Source organism: Panthera uncia, chromosome B1 (genome assembly GCF_023721935.1).
Source record: "Panthera uncia isolate 11264 chromosome B1, Puncia_PCG_1.0, whole genome shotgun sequence".
Taxonomy (NCBI): domain Eukaryota; kingdom Metazoa; phylum Chordata; class Mammalia; order Carnivora; family Felidae; genus Panthera; species Panthera uncia.
In genome coordinates, this window is record NC_064811.1 from 32190820 (window position 1) to 32207090 (window position 16271).

The 16271-nt window shown below is 42.2% G+C and overlaps 1 protein-coding gene across 3 annotated transcripts in view; it reads right to left on the bottom strand.

The window, feature by feature from the left end:
- Positions 1–8838, bottom strand: part of UGDH (UDP-glucose 6-dehydrogenase) — a 30759-nt gene extending 21921 nt beyond the window's left edge. Inside the window, exons 1-2 of one of the 3 annotated variants that reach the window (XM_049631960.1) lie at positions 8526–8838; positions 53–221 (exon numbers count right to left, since the gene is read on the bottom strand). In XM_049631960.1, coding sequence (XP_049487917.1) covers positions 53–214 — 162 coding nt within the window. In that variant the 5' untranslated portion in view covers positions 215–221; positions 8526–8838. Of the gene's footprint in view, positions 1–52; positions 222–3178; positions 5064–8525 lie in introns of those variants that run through there. The other 2 variants (XM_049631962.1, XM_049631961.1) reach the window with 2 other exon arrangements.
- Between the last annotated feature and the right edge of the window lie 7433 nt (positions 8839–16271).

Genomic DNA, 16271 nt, shown 5'->3' on the forward strand with positions numbered 1-16271 from the left:
CAGTAAGAAAACAAAGAACATAAGAACAAAGAGTTGTTTAGTATGGTTTTACCTCATAAATAGGGAGAGTAGGAGAGTTCCATGCATTGATTCTTGATTCATTGACATCAACAACCGTTACCCTGATTTCAGGGCACATATGAGCAATGACACTACATGTAGGTCCTCCAACATAGCCCGCACCAATGCAACAAATCTTCTTAATTTCAAACATGATTGAACTAGAAGGAAAGCGGTAAGACTATTCTATTGAAAACAGAAAATTTAAAGAAATCACACTGCACATTTATCACACTTTATAAAAACTGTCAAGGTGACAAATATCTGGAAATATTTCCTGCATTCACACTCATTAAGCATTATTAAAACAGTGATAATACGTAACCTTCCAGTTGGATGACCTAGTTCGTTCTCGGCTGCATTAGCATCAAACATGGAAAAAAATATAACTGATATTACTGAAGTGCCACAAAGGTTATAATGATCTAATAATTAGAAATTCAAGAAGCAAAACAAAACCTTACTTAGACCTCTACTACACCAGGGGAACTTTGATTGCTGAGGGAAAATTCAAGGGTAAACACACCAATGCAATTCTCGCTTAAATAAATGCTGGTTTACAAAGGTCAGCCTTATGGCAGGTTTAGACTAACATGACAGATATTAAGAAACATGACAGATAATAAGATTAGTCTGAAAGTCCAGAATTGGTTTCTGTGGTCATATTCCCTATATATTTTGGCTTCAGCAGTTTATTTTTAGGTATTTCACAATGATCTTAAACTCCATTTCAACTTTAATCAGAAACTATGAGATGGTTAAAGGAAAGTAATTCTGTAGTTACCAAAGCTGTTACACAGACTTTGATGGGTTTTCAAAAGCCATTTAGGTGAACTGATTCACACTAATCAAAATGACAAAGGTACTGATTTACATATAAGAATGTCAGTTAATTCATTATAAAGAGAACAAGAACTGTCAAACTGATCAGATTCTTAGAATTTTAGTCCTTGCCAAGACCTCTGGCATCATCTAATCTAACCCATTCACCGATTCCAAGGAGAAGGAAAATGGTAATCAGAGAACTTAAGAATTTGTTAGTATACTCCTGCATGGATCAGAGAAGGTACTATGGAAGGCTGATCTCATTATAATGATGGGCAAGTACAACCCTATCGTGAAAAAAGATACACAAACTACATAATTAAGATGATCCAACTCTCTTCAATCTAAATCTATAATCAAACAATGTTTTAATTGCTGGTTTTCTGGGTAGATTTCCTTATTGGAAGAGAATAAGCTGAACAACCAATACAAGTATCCTGAATGTTTATAGCAGCACTTTCAACAACAGCCAAATTATGGAAAAAGCCTAAATGTCCCTCAACTGATGAATGGATAAAGAAATTGTGGTTTATATATACAACGGAATACTACTTGGCAATAAGAACGAATGAAATATGGCCTTTTGTAGCAACATAAATGGAACTGGAGAGTGTTATGCTAAGTGAAATAAGGCATACAGAGAAAGACAAATACCATATGTTTTCACTCTTATGTGGATCCTGAGAAACTTAACAGAAGACCCTGGGGGAGGGTAAGGGAAGGAAAAAAAAAAGGTGAGAGAGGGAGGGAGCCAAACCAGAAGAGACTCTTAAAAACTGAGAATAAACTGAGGGTTGATGGGAGGTGGGAGGGAGGGGAAAGTGGGTGATGGTCATTGAGGAGGGCACCTGTTGGGATGAGCACTGGGTGTTGTACAGAAACCAATTTGACCATAAATTTCATATATAAAAAAAAACCAAAAACACAAAACAATTAAAGCTGAGCTTTGCAAATTGCCAAAATATTAACATAAAAAAAAGAAACAATCTCGTTTATAAATCAATCTTCAGGGGCCATGTTTAGAAGATATCAACTCAGAGTCTATCTCTAATGACCTTTAAAAAACTTTATTTTTTAAAAAATGTTTATTTTGAGAGAGGGAGTGCACGAAGGCATGAGCAGAGGAGGGTCAGAGAGAGAGAATCCTAAGCAGGCTGCACACCTAGCATGGAGCTGGATGTGGGGCTCAGTCTATGAGATCACGAACTGAGCCAAAATCAAGAGTCGGACTCTTAACCAACTGAGCCACTTAAGTGGCCCTAAAAAACTTTAAAAAGAACAGAAATTTGGTAAAACAGTAAATATGAGCAAAACTTGGAATCTATTGATTCTACAAAAGAAAGCAATATTCTTAGTGATACACATACAAAAAACATTTTTAAATTTATTTTTTGCTTTGAATAGGTAATAAATACATATGGTTCAAATTAAATCTATATAACAAGGTATATAGTAAGAAGCCTCATGTCTACCTCATTCCTATCTACTTTGCTACCCACTACTTTGCTTCTACCAGCAACCCTTTTATTAGTTATTTGTGTCTCCTTCCAGTATTTCTTATACAGTACAAGTGAATACAAATATATATTCTAATAATCCCTTCTTGGGGCGCCTGGGTGGCTCAGTCAATTGAGAGTCTGACTTCGGCTCAGGTCATGATCTCATGGTTCGGGACACAGAATCTGAAGTAGGCTCCAGGCTCTGAGCTATCAGCACAGAGCCTGATGCAGGGCTCAAATCTACGAATGGTGAGATAATGACACAAGCCAAAGTTGGATGCCCAACCGACTGAGCCACCCAGGTGCCCCATATTTATTCATTATTTTTTAAGTAGGATCCATGCCCAGCGTGGGTCTTGAACTCATGACCCTGAGATCAAGAGTCACATACTCTACCAACTGAGCTAGCCAGGTGCCCCTGGTAGATTTTCTCTTTTATAACCTAAATAAATGAGAGGGGGGTGGTACCTCAGTGGCTCAGTCATTAAGTGTCTGACTCTTTATTTCGGCTCAGGTCATGATCTTATAGTTTGTGAGTTTGAGCCCTGATTTGGGCTCTGTGCTGACAGTGCAGAGGCTGCTTGGGATTCTCTCTCCCTCTCTCCCTCTCTCTCTGCCCCTCCCTCCCTCACTCACTCTCTCCCTCTTTCACAAATAAATAAACTTCTACCATACTATGTATACTGGTTTTTCAAAAAATAATCTAAATAAATGAGTTAAGAGTTCCCTACTATCACCTGTGAAGTCACACAAACATGATATTCCTATTAAACTTTCATGGTTCCGAAACTCACCCCAAGAAAAATACTAAGCCTGACAAGATTTACTTCTGGCAACCATTCATCTTTCATTTCTTCACCCTTCTTCTACTCTTCAGTTCTGCCTTTTACTACTCTCCAGGCCTCAAGTGCCCTGTACACAAGGAGACAGAGAAATTGCTAGGAGGAAAAGACTGCACTGGGACTGCCAAGTGGCTAAAGGTCAGGGGAATGTTCTGAAAAGCTCTCACCTGTGGGACAGCCGAGCCTGGAACAGGCTTACCAAAGATGTGTCTCTGGCATTCACTGCCACTGTCTGTATCCCTACAGTAGAAACGGCTTGGCATCCAGTTTCAGAAATATTGCTTCAACTTGCTTCAGGCCTAGTCCCTTGTTCTCCTTCAGGAAAAATTCATATTCCCAATATAAGGGTCTACCGTGTGGGCACAGCAGAGAATCTGGCCACAGACACAGGTCCTGACATTCAAGAATTTAACAATTTATTTAGGGAAAAATTCAATTGAAAAACATTTATTAAACACCTTTCTATGTTACAGCCACTATTGTTCTATGTACTGTGGATACACTAGTGAACAGGACAGGTACAGTTCCTACTCTTACATAGTTATATTCTATAAAACAAAATAATGGCAGTTGTGATAATTCCATATAAAGGCAATAAACTGGTAGGTGAGAGACAGAGACACTATCTATGGGGAAAGAACTACTTTAGATAGGGTAAGTTAAAGAAGGACTTGAGAAGATGACTTTTTTTTTAAGGTTTATTTGTTTTTTGTTTTTTTTAATTTTTTTTTAACGTTTATTTATTTTTGAGACAGAGAGAGACAGAGCATGAACGGGGGAGGGGCAGAGAGAGAGGGAGACACAGAATTGGAAGCAGGCTCCAGGCTCTGAGCCATCAGCCCAGAGCCCGACGCGGGACTCGAACTCGTGGACCGCGAGATCGTGACCTGAGCTGAAGTCGGACGCTTAACCGACTGAGCCACCCAGGCGCCCCAAGGTTTATTTGTTTTTGAGAGACAGCATGTGCAATTGGAGGAGGGGTGGGGTGGGGACAGAGGATGTGAAGTGGGCTTTGTGCCGACCCCTATATAGGCCTCAAACCCAGGAACGGTGAGATCATGACCTCAGCTGAAGTCAGATGCTCAACCAACTGAGCCACCCAACTGCCCTTTTTTAATTTTGTTTTATTAATTTTTTAATGTGAGAAGGTGACTCTTAAGCTGACTTAAAAGATGAAAAGGAGTTAATAGCACCCAAGTAACATACAAGGCAGTATAATCAATTAAATGACAAAATGAATGCTAAAGTCCAAAGCAGGGGGGGCGCGCGGGGGAGAATCAAAATAAGAAGGTATCTACATCAGGGAAATGCAGAATCTAAGCTTGGCCTAAAGAGTAAGTAGGATATAGTGGGCACCAGGATGGCTCAGTCATTAAGTATCTGACTCTTTATTTTGGCTCAGGTCATGATCTCACAGTTTGTGAGTTCAAGCCCTGATCTGGGCTCTGTGCTGACAATGGAGTTAGTTGGCTTGGGTTTCTGTCTCCCTCTCTCTCTACGCCTACTCACACTCATGTGTGTGTGGGGGGGGAGGGTGTGTGTGTGTGTGTGTGTGTGTGTGCGTGTCCTCTCTCTCTCTCTCTCAAAAATGGATAAACATTTAAAAAACATTAAAAAACAAAAAAAAAAAAGAGAGGGGTACCTGGGTAGCTCAGTCAGTTGGGCGTCTGGCTCTTGATTTCATGATCTCATGATCTTGATTTCATGATCTCATGGTTCATGAGTTCCAGCCCCACATCAGGCTCTGTGCTGATAGTGTAGAGCCTGCTTGGGATTCTCTCTCCCTCTCTCTGTCCCTCCCCTGCTTCCTCTCTCTCTCAACATAAATAAATAAAAACTTAAAAAAAAAAAAAAGAGTAAGTAGGATATAGAAAGAAATGGGAAGTGGGGGAGGGCATTCCAGATGAAAAAAAAAAGGAATAAATAAGGACTCATATACAGAAAGGAGTCCAGAGAAGTGAGATCTGCCTAGCTGGATAAAAATATGGGTATTAAGAAGTGGTAAGAGGTAATAACTGTCTCTTTAATTTTATTTATTTTTTATTATTTATTTTAGAGAGAGAAGCACGCACTGAGCAGGGCAGGGGCAGATAGGGAGGGAGACAGAGGATCCCAAGTGGGCTCTGTGCTGACAGCAAAGAGCCAGATGCATGGCTCGAACTCATGAACCATGAGATCACAACCTGAGCCAAAGTCAGATGCTTAACTGACTGAGCCATCCAGGCTCCCTAATTTTTTTTATCTTTAAGTAATCTCTACATTCAAGGTGGGCTTGAATTTACAACCCTGAGATCAAGAGTTGCGTGCTCTACCAACTAAGACAGCCAGGTCCCCAGAGGTAATAACTGTCTCATAGGGTAGAAATGAAAGTGGGTCTCAAGTGCCCCTTTCAGGGAAGCATGTCCATGACATTAAGGAGACTATAATTTAACAAGTTAAAGTAACATAGTTGAAAGTAGCCATGACAATCAATGGCATTAGTGCAGCTAAAATCTAATAAATTCCACTGAAGGAAAATAAAAAGGAGGATCAGTCTGTAGCCTGGAAAGAGGGAGTTAAGAACAAGAATGACGTGGTGTTTATTTCAACACTGTCTAGAGAAGAATGACACAGAATCTGGAAGTCAGAAGTGTTCTGGTTGCACAGAGGTGGGGCAAGAATAGGCTTTCCCAATGCCTGGATGGAATGTTCTCCTTAGATTCTTTGCTCTGATTCCACTCTCCCTTACGAATTCAGATTCCCAGGATAACACTAGCAAGGGATGACCCAGATTTGAGACATAAGAATTCCAGGCACTGTAATAAAATTTCCCCACTCTAATACCAAAGTTTCATTCTAGTGTATCCATTAGTATTTTATGAGTTTAATCATTGTAAGTTAACATCTAAAGCCTCATTAACTCTGGGTCCATGGAGGAAAAAATAAATCTACCTTCCAGATATGTAAGGCAGAAGATCAAGTTCTGAACTGTGATGAACCTAAAGAACTATCACACTGTAACTCCCTTACTGAACAGCTAGCCAGCCTCTCTAATCACAACCGGTATATCTAGAATACACAAAAAGAATTTCAAAATATTTTTGGACCAGAGGATGTTTTGGGGTTACCATTTAATTCCATAGCCAACAGGTTATTAGGGCATCCTATGCCCTCAATCTCAACCAGAACAGGCTCTGTTAACATTATTATATAAACATAGATTGAATGTCTACATGATGCAACTCTTGGGTTCAAGGAGCTCACAGTTTAATAACACGCTCCTAGGCTAACAGTTCCTATCTGCTGCTGTTACCTCAGCACTTAGAACAGTAGGCTCTCAATAAATACTAACTGAATGAATGAGTAGCTCTCCATGAGAGCCTGTCTGAGATGAAGACTGTTAGCTGAATAGCTTTAGCTCAGATGGTTAATCATTGTATCTTTGCTGAAATTGTCCAAAATTCTATCATCCTCTTTTTTATGTAGAATTTCATGCCTTTCCAGAGTTACTTCTTATCCACCTTGATTGCCAGGCTGTATTCACCATGCCTTACATACAGCAGCTGGGGTAAACTATTGATGGGCCTATATTATAGAACTACATGTGTTTTGGGTAACCCTGCATTGCTATTTCATATGAAGCATGGCTTGTAGATGACAATGGGGAAATTACTAAAGAAGCTAGATGTAGAATCTGTGCAAGTCTCCATTAATGGTCACTTGAAAGTTTTAATAAAATCTTCAATAAACTTTATTATGGAGCTTGATACAGTGTTAGTGATATACTGTGGCTGACACAGATGTCTTCTGATTCCATATTCCATTTCTACTTTTGTGTACTTTCTGACCTTCTATTGTGCTGTCAGGGAAATGGGAATGTTTGCTTACTGAATGTATCAATTTGAAATGAGCTTTTACCTCTGTATTTTGGGAAAATCTCAATAAACTAGGCTGTTCCAAAACTACTCTTCACCTAAAATTTTATAAATTCAGATCAATACTTCAACCTAGAAGATGTGGCTAACAAATATCGAAGGTCCTATTACAATCTAAGCTGAATATAATCGCTTCAGTATACCCTGCATAATTATCCAGTAGCTAAGGCAATGGACGTTATAGTTGGATACATCAACTTCACACACACACACACACACACACACACACACACACACACATCAACCTTAGTCATTTCCAAAAATTAAGTACTAACAGATGCCTGACCCAAGAAAAATATTTCTTCAGTGAGAAAGGCAATGTTAACATTGTATTTAAAGGGCATCATATTACTATGAAAGTAATAAGAGGGAAGATGAAGTATGCTCATTAGTCACAGATTTTATGTCCCAGAAAGGAGTACAGCAATGGGAGAAGAAATGAGATCCTTTCAATCAGGATTGTCTACCACTTACCTTAAACTAGATGCTGGGTACTAACAAGCACATCTCAGAACAGACAGTAAGCTCTTTCATTTCCAGAACCTCCCTGAAGAAACAGACCAGACTACTGTTCTCCATTTCTTAGGGGGTTTGAAGAAACTCAAAGACTCACTGTGTCTTTGAGGGCAGTCAATGGACAGCTACTCCTCTGTATATCCGTGAAAAGCTCCCTAGCAGTGAATCCCTCCTTTCTATATACCAGAATATTCAAGCCTAGTCAGCTATCTTCCTATATATAAGTATGATTTTTCAAGGTCTCACAAAAACATTATCTCCTGAAGCACCCAAGGAGGCCTTCCCCGACATGAAATAAAGCAACTATACGGTGTGGCTGCCAACAATGGATTCCAGGACAGCCCATGCAGATGTCACGATAGAATGTCTATCGTGGGATAGATAGGATTTCGCCCTCAAAAGGGCTTTCTAGCTTCGTTTTCGTTGTAGTTTCTTAAGGCTAGTGACAGAAGGAAAGCAAGCAGCTCCCCAGGTGAACAGACTAAACACAAACAAAAGACTATGACTCTGAGATCAAAATGGGGTCCCTAACCAGAGGACGACTTCCTTAGGTGGACGTTTGGCTTTCTGGGGAAATCTCATTTGTTTCAAGCCAGAAAGTGAGGAAAAGCAGAAAGAGAAGCGGCTGGAAGACTCGCGAGTGTAGAATAAAAAGCTCAAGCTATTCCATCCTCAGGGCAGAGGACCAAAAGGCGATTCCCACCCTGAGCCCAAAGGAGACCAGGGTCGTTGAGACTGGGGAGCCCTGGACCGAGCGCACAGCGCGACCGAGAGCAGCGCGCACTCCCCCGCCCCGCTCCCTGCACATCCCGCCGGGACCCGGGACTTTCCCGACGGGGCGGCGGGGCGAGCCCGGGCAAGGCGCTTACCCACTTCCAGACACCAAGCGCAGCGGCCCCTCCTATCCCGACGGCTCGGACAGCTCCTCGCTACCCGCCGCGCTGCCGCAGCTTCTTCACTCTCGCTCTGCTCCGCCTGACCTCCCCTCACCGCACGCCCCTCCCTCAGGCTGCCAAGCACTGCACCCAGAGTCCCGGGCCGAACCCGTATTTAAAAGCTTCTGCCCGAGAAGGCGGAGGCTTCATTCCCCCGCAGTCGGAACCTCCCGGACTCTGCACTCCACCGCATCCCTGCTGCTCCTCCCGCCACACTAGGCCCCGGGGCCCGCCCCTATTTCCTGCGGGCCCCAGGGGCGGGGAGACGGGGAGGGGCTAGTCGTAGCTAGGAGGGGAGGCTCCGCCCCCAGCCGAACCTGGGCGAATCCGCTCGGGCCAGCTCAGCTGTCCCGCCCCTACCGCGAGCGGCACTGGGCGGAGCTGCGTGCGCGTCAAGGCCGCTGAGGCCCGTGGGCTGCGGCTCCAGGTACCGCCGCGCCGGGCGCTAGTGTGCCAGGCCGGCTTCGCTTTCTGTGTCCTCGTCCCCGCTGACGGCCGGCGCTGAGGTGGCGCCGCGTGGGCGCCACGTCGGACATAATCTAGGGTTGCGGGGGTACTGAGCCAGCCGGCTGCGGCCCGGGGGGACCGGAAGGTCCCGGCCCCTTTCCGGTCTCAGCAGCAGCCCGAACGGGTGGCCTAGTCTTTCGGCCCCCGAGATTTTGCGGGTCCCACTGAGCCGGGGCTTACTCCCCTCCCACGTACTCCGGGCCAGAGGCCCAAGGTTTAGTCAGATCTCTTGGGCTAGGATGCTGAGTCCTGTCATGACTGGACCAGTTAGTGCCTCCGCCTGATCCCTGGGAGGAAAAGCATAACACCCACGCCCTCGCAGCCATATTTTCCAGAGATACTCCTGCCGAATTCGGAATGTGGGATGTCTGTGCATGATACGTAGCAGATAATTTGCAACATGCAAGTTGCGTGCTATCAGGAAGACTAAAATTAATGTGTGGAGACTTCCCGTTTTTAATGAGGTTAGTTCTGTTCTCTTTCTCCCTTACAGAATCATCTTAAACCTCAAATCTAAGAAGAAAAAAAGTTATGACTTTTCTTGTGTGTTCCTCACTAAGAATTACATAAGGTGACATAATTTTTGTACTCGAAGTCAAAGGCGATTATTAAATACAACGTCATAAGGAATGTGTTTAGTTTATAAAGGCACATTAAAATACCTGAAAGATGATGAGGGTTTTAAGTTTTTTAAAAGTTTTATTCCTTTTTTTTTAATGTTGATTTATTTTTGAGAGAGAGAAACACAGAGTGTGAGCGGGGGAGGGGCTGAGAGAGAGGGAGACACAGAATCCAAGCAGGTTCCAGGCTCTGAGCTGTCAGCACAGAGCTCCATGCTGGGCTCAGACTCCTGAACCCAGAGATCATGACCTGAGCTGAAGTCCCACAGTTAACTGACTGAGCCACCCAGGTGCCCCTTTTAAGTTTTATTTCTAATCTCCATACTCAACATGGCGTTCCAACTCCTGACAGGACAGCAAGAGTCACATGCTCCTCCAACTGAGCCAGCTAGGAACCCTGGGATGATGGTTTTCTTGGCAGGATCATGACGATCTTAAGAAAGCTTATGAAGGGGCTGAGTCTAGGTGGCTCAGTCGGTTAAGTATCTGACTTCATCTCCCGGTTCGTGGGTTGAGCCCCAGGTTGGGCTCTGTATTGACAACTCAGAGCCTGGAGCCTGCTTCAGATTCTGTGTCTCCCTCTCTCTCTGCCTCTGACCTGCTTGCACTTTCTCTCTGTCTCTCAAAAATGAATAAATGTTAGGGGCGCCTGGGTGGCTCAGTGGGTTGAGTGTCCGACCTCGGCTCAGGTCATGACCTTGCAGTTTGTACGTTCCAGCCCTGCATTAGGCTCTGTGCTGACAGCTCGGAGCTTGGGGCCTGCTTCCATTCTGGGTCTCCCTCTCTCTCTGCCCCTCCCCTGTTTGTGCTCTATCTCTGCCTCTGAAAAATAAAGACACATAATAAAAAAATCAGCGTTAAAAAATTGAAAAAAAAAAGAAAGCTCATGGATACTGCTTAAACAGTTTGCTATAGATTGTAGAAAGTATGATAAGATATGTAGGTGTTGTATATTCTATGCAATATTCTATATTGTATGGATTCATTTATCCAACAAATATCTAGTGCCTATTGTGTGTTAGACATTATCCTGGAGACCAAAGATGCAAAATGGATTAAGACCCAATTCCTTTTTCCAAAGCTCACAGGCTAGTAGAAGAGATAAGTGAATAAGTAATTGCAATATATGTGACAAATACTGTACTATAATAGAGTTATCTTTTTGAACTTGGCATATAAATAGATTTAAATTTCCTTTTAGAGGGGCATCTGGGTGGCTCAGTCAGTATCTGACTTGATTTCTGCTCAGGTCATGACCTCAACAGTTGATGAAATCCAGCCCACCTAGGGCTCTGAGCTGAGTGTAGTAGACCCTGCTTGGGATTCTCTCTCTCCCTCTCTCTCTGCCCCTCCCCCACTTGCATGCTCCTTCTCTCTCTCTCTTTCTCAAAATAAAGAAATGTTTAAAAAATAAATAAAAATAAAGTTCCCACTGCAGTTAGTTTTGTGATAAAAACTACTTTTATATTATTTCTTCCCTTTGTTTTGAATTAATCATTTTTCTACCTAGTATTCACTTTACATTCTTTGTTAGTATTTTGATAATAATCATAATCTTTTAAACAGTACAATCTCAGAAATTAAATCAGAATATCAATACTAGCTGGGGAGGCCTGGGTGGCTCAGTCAGCTAAACATCCAACTTCAGCTCAGGTCATGATCTCACAGTTCGTGAGTTCCAACCCCACGTCAGGATCTGTGCTGACAGTTTACAGCCTGGAGCCTGCTTTGGATTCTGTGTTTCCCTCTCTGTGCCCCTCCCCAACTCGTGCTCTCTCTCTCTCTCTCTCTCTCTCAAAAATAAATAAGCATTTTTTTTAATTAAAAAAAAAAAAAGATTTAGAATTAGTATGTCCAGTGTAGTAGCCATGGAGATTCAGAGAAATAAAGATACTCAAGAGATGATCAGGGAATAACAGCAACAAGACTTTGGTAATATTCTCCACCCCACCCCATTCCCCCACACCAAAGGTGACACTATCCTGGTGTCTGGCAATATATTTTAGTTTTGCCTTACACAGATACATTTAAGGGAATCAATTTCCAGCTCTTCAGCTTCCACAGGTACCCTTTCCCAAAATGAATATGCCTAAGAATAATAGTCCATTTTACAAAAGAAAGGCTTACCTTTTACCCAAGTGAAACCTTTTAGGATCCGTTACCCTGGGGTGAAATTCTCCTGAGTGCCAAAGGAATAAACTGGATTCTTGTTTTGGGGCAGTCCCCTAGAGTGATTAATCAAGACACCTCAAATCTGTCTTTCTTCATTTTATACTTATTTTTGCTGAGGCTGAAGTCCAGAGTTAGAAACAGGACATGTTGGCCTATGTTAGGGTATTCTGAATTCCAAACAGAAGATACCATATAAATTAGTGACCTTGATTCTTTTGAAAGCAACTTGACTATTTTGCAGGACTACTAAAATTAAAAAAAAATTTTTTTAAACGTTTATTTATTATTGAGAGACAGACAGACACAGAGCATGAGCAGGGGAGGGGCCGAGAGATAGACACAGAATCTGAAGCAGGCTCCAGGCTCTGAGCTGTCAACACAGAGCCTGATGAGGGGCTCGAACTCAAAACCCACAAGATCATGACCTGAGCCAAAGTCAGATGCTTAACCAACTAAGCCACCCAGGCACCCCAGGACTACTAAAATTTTTTAAGAGGTATTGAATAAAATAAAAATGGAGAAACTTTACAGTATTTATTCAGTTAAATAAATATTTATTTAACTTAGTTACATCAAATCTTTTTTTTAATCTAATTTTTTAAAAAATTTACATCCAGGGCGCCTGGGTGGCTCAGTCGGTTAAGTGTCCGACTTCGGCTCAGGTCACAATCTCACAGTTCGTGAGTTCGAGCCCCGCCTCAGGCTCTGTGCTGACAGCTCAGAGCCTGGAGCTTGCTTCACATTCTGTGTCTCCCTCTCTCTCTGCCCCTTCCCTGCTCATGCTGTATCTCTCTCTGTCTCAAAAAATAAAATAAACATTTAAAAAAATAAAAAAATAAAAAATTCATTTCCAAATTACTTAGCAAATAGCGCAACAATGATTTCAGGAGTAGATTCCTTACTGCCCCTTACCCATTTGGCCCATCCCCCCTCCCTCACCCCCTCCAGTAACCCTCTGTTTGTTCTCCATATTTATGAGTCTCTTCTGTTTTGTCTCCCTCCCTGTTTTTATATTATTTTTGTTTCCCTTCCCTTATGTTCATCTGTTTTGTCTCTTAAAGTCCTCATATGAGTGAAGTCATATGATTTTTGTCTTTCTCTGACTAATTTCACTTAGCATAATTCCCTCTATTTCCATCCACATAGTTGTAAATGTCAAGATTTCATTCTTTTTGATTGCCGAGTAATACTCCATTATATATATGTATACCACATCTTCTTTATCCATTCATCCATCGATGGACATTTGGGCTCTTTCCATACTTTGGCTATTGTTGATAGTGCTGCTATAAACATGAAGGTGCATGTGTCCTTTCAAAACAGCACACTTGTATCCCTTGGATAAATACCTAGTAGTGCAATTGCTGGGTCGTCGGGTAGTTCTATTTTTAGTTGTTTTTTGTTTTTTTTTTTTGAGGAACCTCCATACTGTTTTCCAGAGTGGCTGCACCAGCTTGCATTCCCATAGTTATATCAAATCTTAAGATAGTTTTCCACTTATAGTCTTCATTTTGTATGATGTTTAATACTTTTTATTAACAAAATAGAACTCACACCTAGGAACATATTAAGTGTCAACTTAAAATGTGTGAGGCATTGACTGAAGTCAGAGCCCTTCTCCAAAATTTCCAAGCTATTTAATCACATAGATGCTGGCACTCTGGACAGCACCTAGGACTGTAGTTGTTTTAATGCTTTGGAGCTATCCAGTTTTATGTACAAGTCTTGCGAAACCTCTTGTAGTTTATGCATTGTGATCTTGCTGTCACTAGAGTCTTTACCCAAAAATTGAGTAAGACAAATGGAGGCAATTTTGAATGTGGAGTAGAGATTCCACTTGGTTTGGTCACTGACGGAGCCAAGTAAGTTCAGGTGAAAAGGTACAAGTCAAGGCTTAGATTCCCTATTTTAGCCAAATAGAGAAAAGAATTAAATGACACCAACAATATGGTTAGTTGAGCAAGTGGATTGAAGTGAGAGAGACATATATGAAGCTTTGTTAAGGGAGAACATTAAGATTGCTTTGCATCACACTTTTTTTTTTTGCATTGCACTTCTAAAAGAAAAAAATGTGCAAGACAATACATAGTTTTTCAAAATTCTTTTAGGAATATACAAGCAATAAAGTTTGAAATTACTAGGTCTAGGGGAGCCTGGGTAGCTCAGTCGGTTGAGTGTCCACCTCTTGATTTTGGCTCAGGTCATGATCCCAGGGTCGTGGGCTCAAGCCCTGTGTCAGGGCTCTGTGCTATGAGCATGGAGCCTGCTTAAGATTCTCTTTATCCCTCTGCCCCACTCCCCTGCTCATACACAAATACCAAAAAATTACTGCTCTAAGATAAACCAATGGGAGTGGTTGGCTGCAGTTGTGTGGAAAACAAGATGGCTGGAGGAGGAGAGGTCAAAGGACTGAGTATTGGAAGGATTGTCTACTTGGATATTGACACCACTGAGAACGATGATAGGAAAAGTGCTGAAAAGGCAAGCAGAAAGTCCAGTGCTAAAATCATAGATCTAGGGATCTACGACTTTGGAAAATAGGGTATCATGTGGAATGCTCTGCCAGTATGAGCTTTTAAAGAGTTGAAGAGGAAGAGTTTGGTGAGGAGAGAGGGATAGGCGGGCAGCCAAAATGGGAAACTGGGAAGAACCTCACTCTACCTCGACATACTTTGGTTAGAGGGTCTGGAAAAGACAACAGCTCCCATTAGAGAGGGCAATGGGAGAGTCAGTGCCCTTAAGTAGATGCCAAGTTTGGTGAAGGGAGTGTTCAGACAAAAGGGTGAAGGTATGGGGCTTTTGCCTATGATGGCCTCTCAGTTTAGGATGTTTGAAGCATATGGAAGGGTATAAGATTGAATCAGGTAAGGGGGATGGTGGAGTGATGACCTGGGAGTCTTGGACTTATAGTGGATGCTGATAGAAACAGGGGTATAGGATGTGTTTAGATTACTCATGATAGTCTGTAAAGCCAATTATCATAGTGAAGCCATGAGTGTAGGGAGAGTATAGGAAGGCAGGATTGAGGAAGCCTTGGCAAAAACATGTAGATCTCAATGGGTTTTCCTTTCAGACATGATGATAGCACTGCTGAGGCCAAGAAAGAAGTGACATCACTGGCGAAGTGGAGAGGGCTCTGTGGGTATCTCTTCACAACTGTGCAGGTAATCATATTTTCCATCTGAATAAAACAATAAAAATATCTCCTTCTCATCCGACTCCTATCCCACTCAAATTACTGCCCATTTCTCTGCTCCCATTCATAGTAAAACTCCTCCAAAGAGGAGTTGTACTTTTTCTCTCTTTCTGCACCCCAGTTCTTTCCTTAACTACTCCAGCTGGGCTTTCATCCCCATCATTCCACCGAAACATCTTTATCAAGTTCACCAGTGAGTCCTTTCTGCTGAAATGTTGAATTATCCATCCCCATGATTTGACTTATCAGTAGAATTTGCTGTCACTGAGCCTCTCAAATGGTTTCCTTTCACTGGATGCTCCTTCTCAGTTTGTTGGTTCCTCTTTCTCAACCAGAGTTCTAAATATTGCAGTCCTGGGATTTCTTCTCTTCTGTCTTTACTGTTTTAAGTAATTTTATCCAGTGCCAAAGATTCAAATATTATCTATATTCTGTTGCCTTTTAATTTATATCTCTCTTTGTGGTGGAACCTTACTTAGCTCTATAAATCTATCCAACTACCTACTCAAAAGCTCCATTTGACACCTTAAAATCATCATAGCCAACACATAAGTATTGTTTTTCCTCTGTGGCAATGACTGCCAGCTGACTCCAATAGCCACACTTATTTAGTAATAGAATTTCCAAATTTGCTGGGCAGATATGTTCCAGGATAAAGACTACACCTAGCCTCCTTTGGGTATGGTCATGTGACTGTTTTGGCCAAGGGAATGTGAATGGAAGGGATAATGTACAACTTCCAGGACAAACGTTAGAGTCAACAGGTAGGCCCCTCCTTGTTTCCTTCCCTTCTGGCTGAAGCACTGACCCAGTGGGGATTGTGGTGAACTATCTTCAACAATGCAGAGGACGACGGGTGGACAACACAATTTGAGAAACACTGCTCTAGGGATCAGTGGAGCAACAAGATGAGAGTCTGAATTATGAATACCTAAAGCAAGCATTTCAGCCCTACATTGCTTATGTATTTTTTTGATGTTTATTTATTTATTTTTGAGAGAGAGCACACATGGAGGAGGGGCAGAGAGAGAGAGAGACAGAATCCAAAGCAGGCTCCAGGCTCTGAGCTGTCAGCACAGAGCCTGACGCAGGGCTCAAACTCATGAACCGTGAGATCATGACCTGAGCCGAAGTCAGACACTTAAGCGACTGAGCCACCCACGTGCCCCCCTTTATTTATTTATT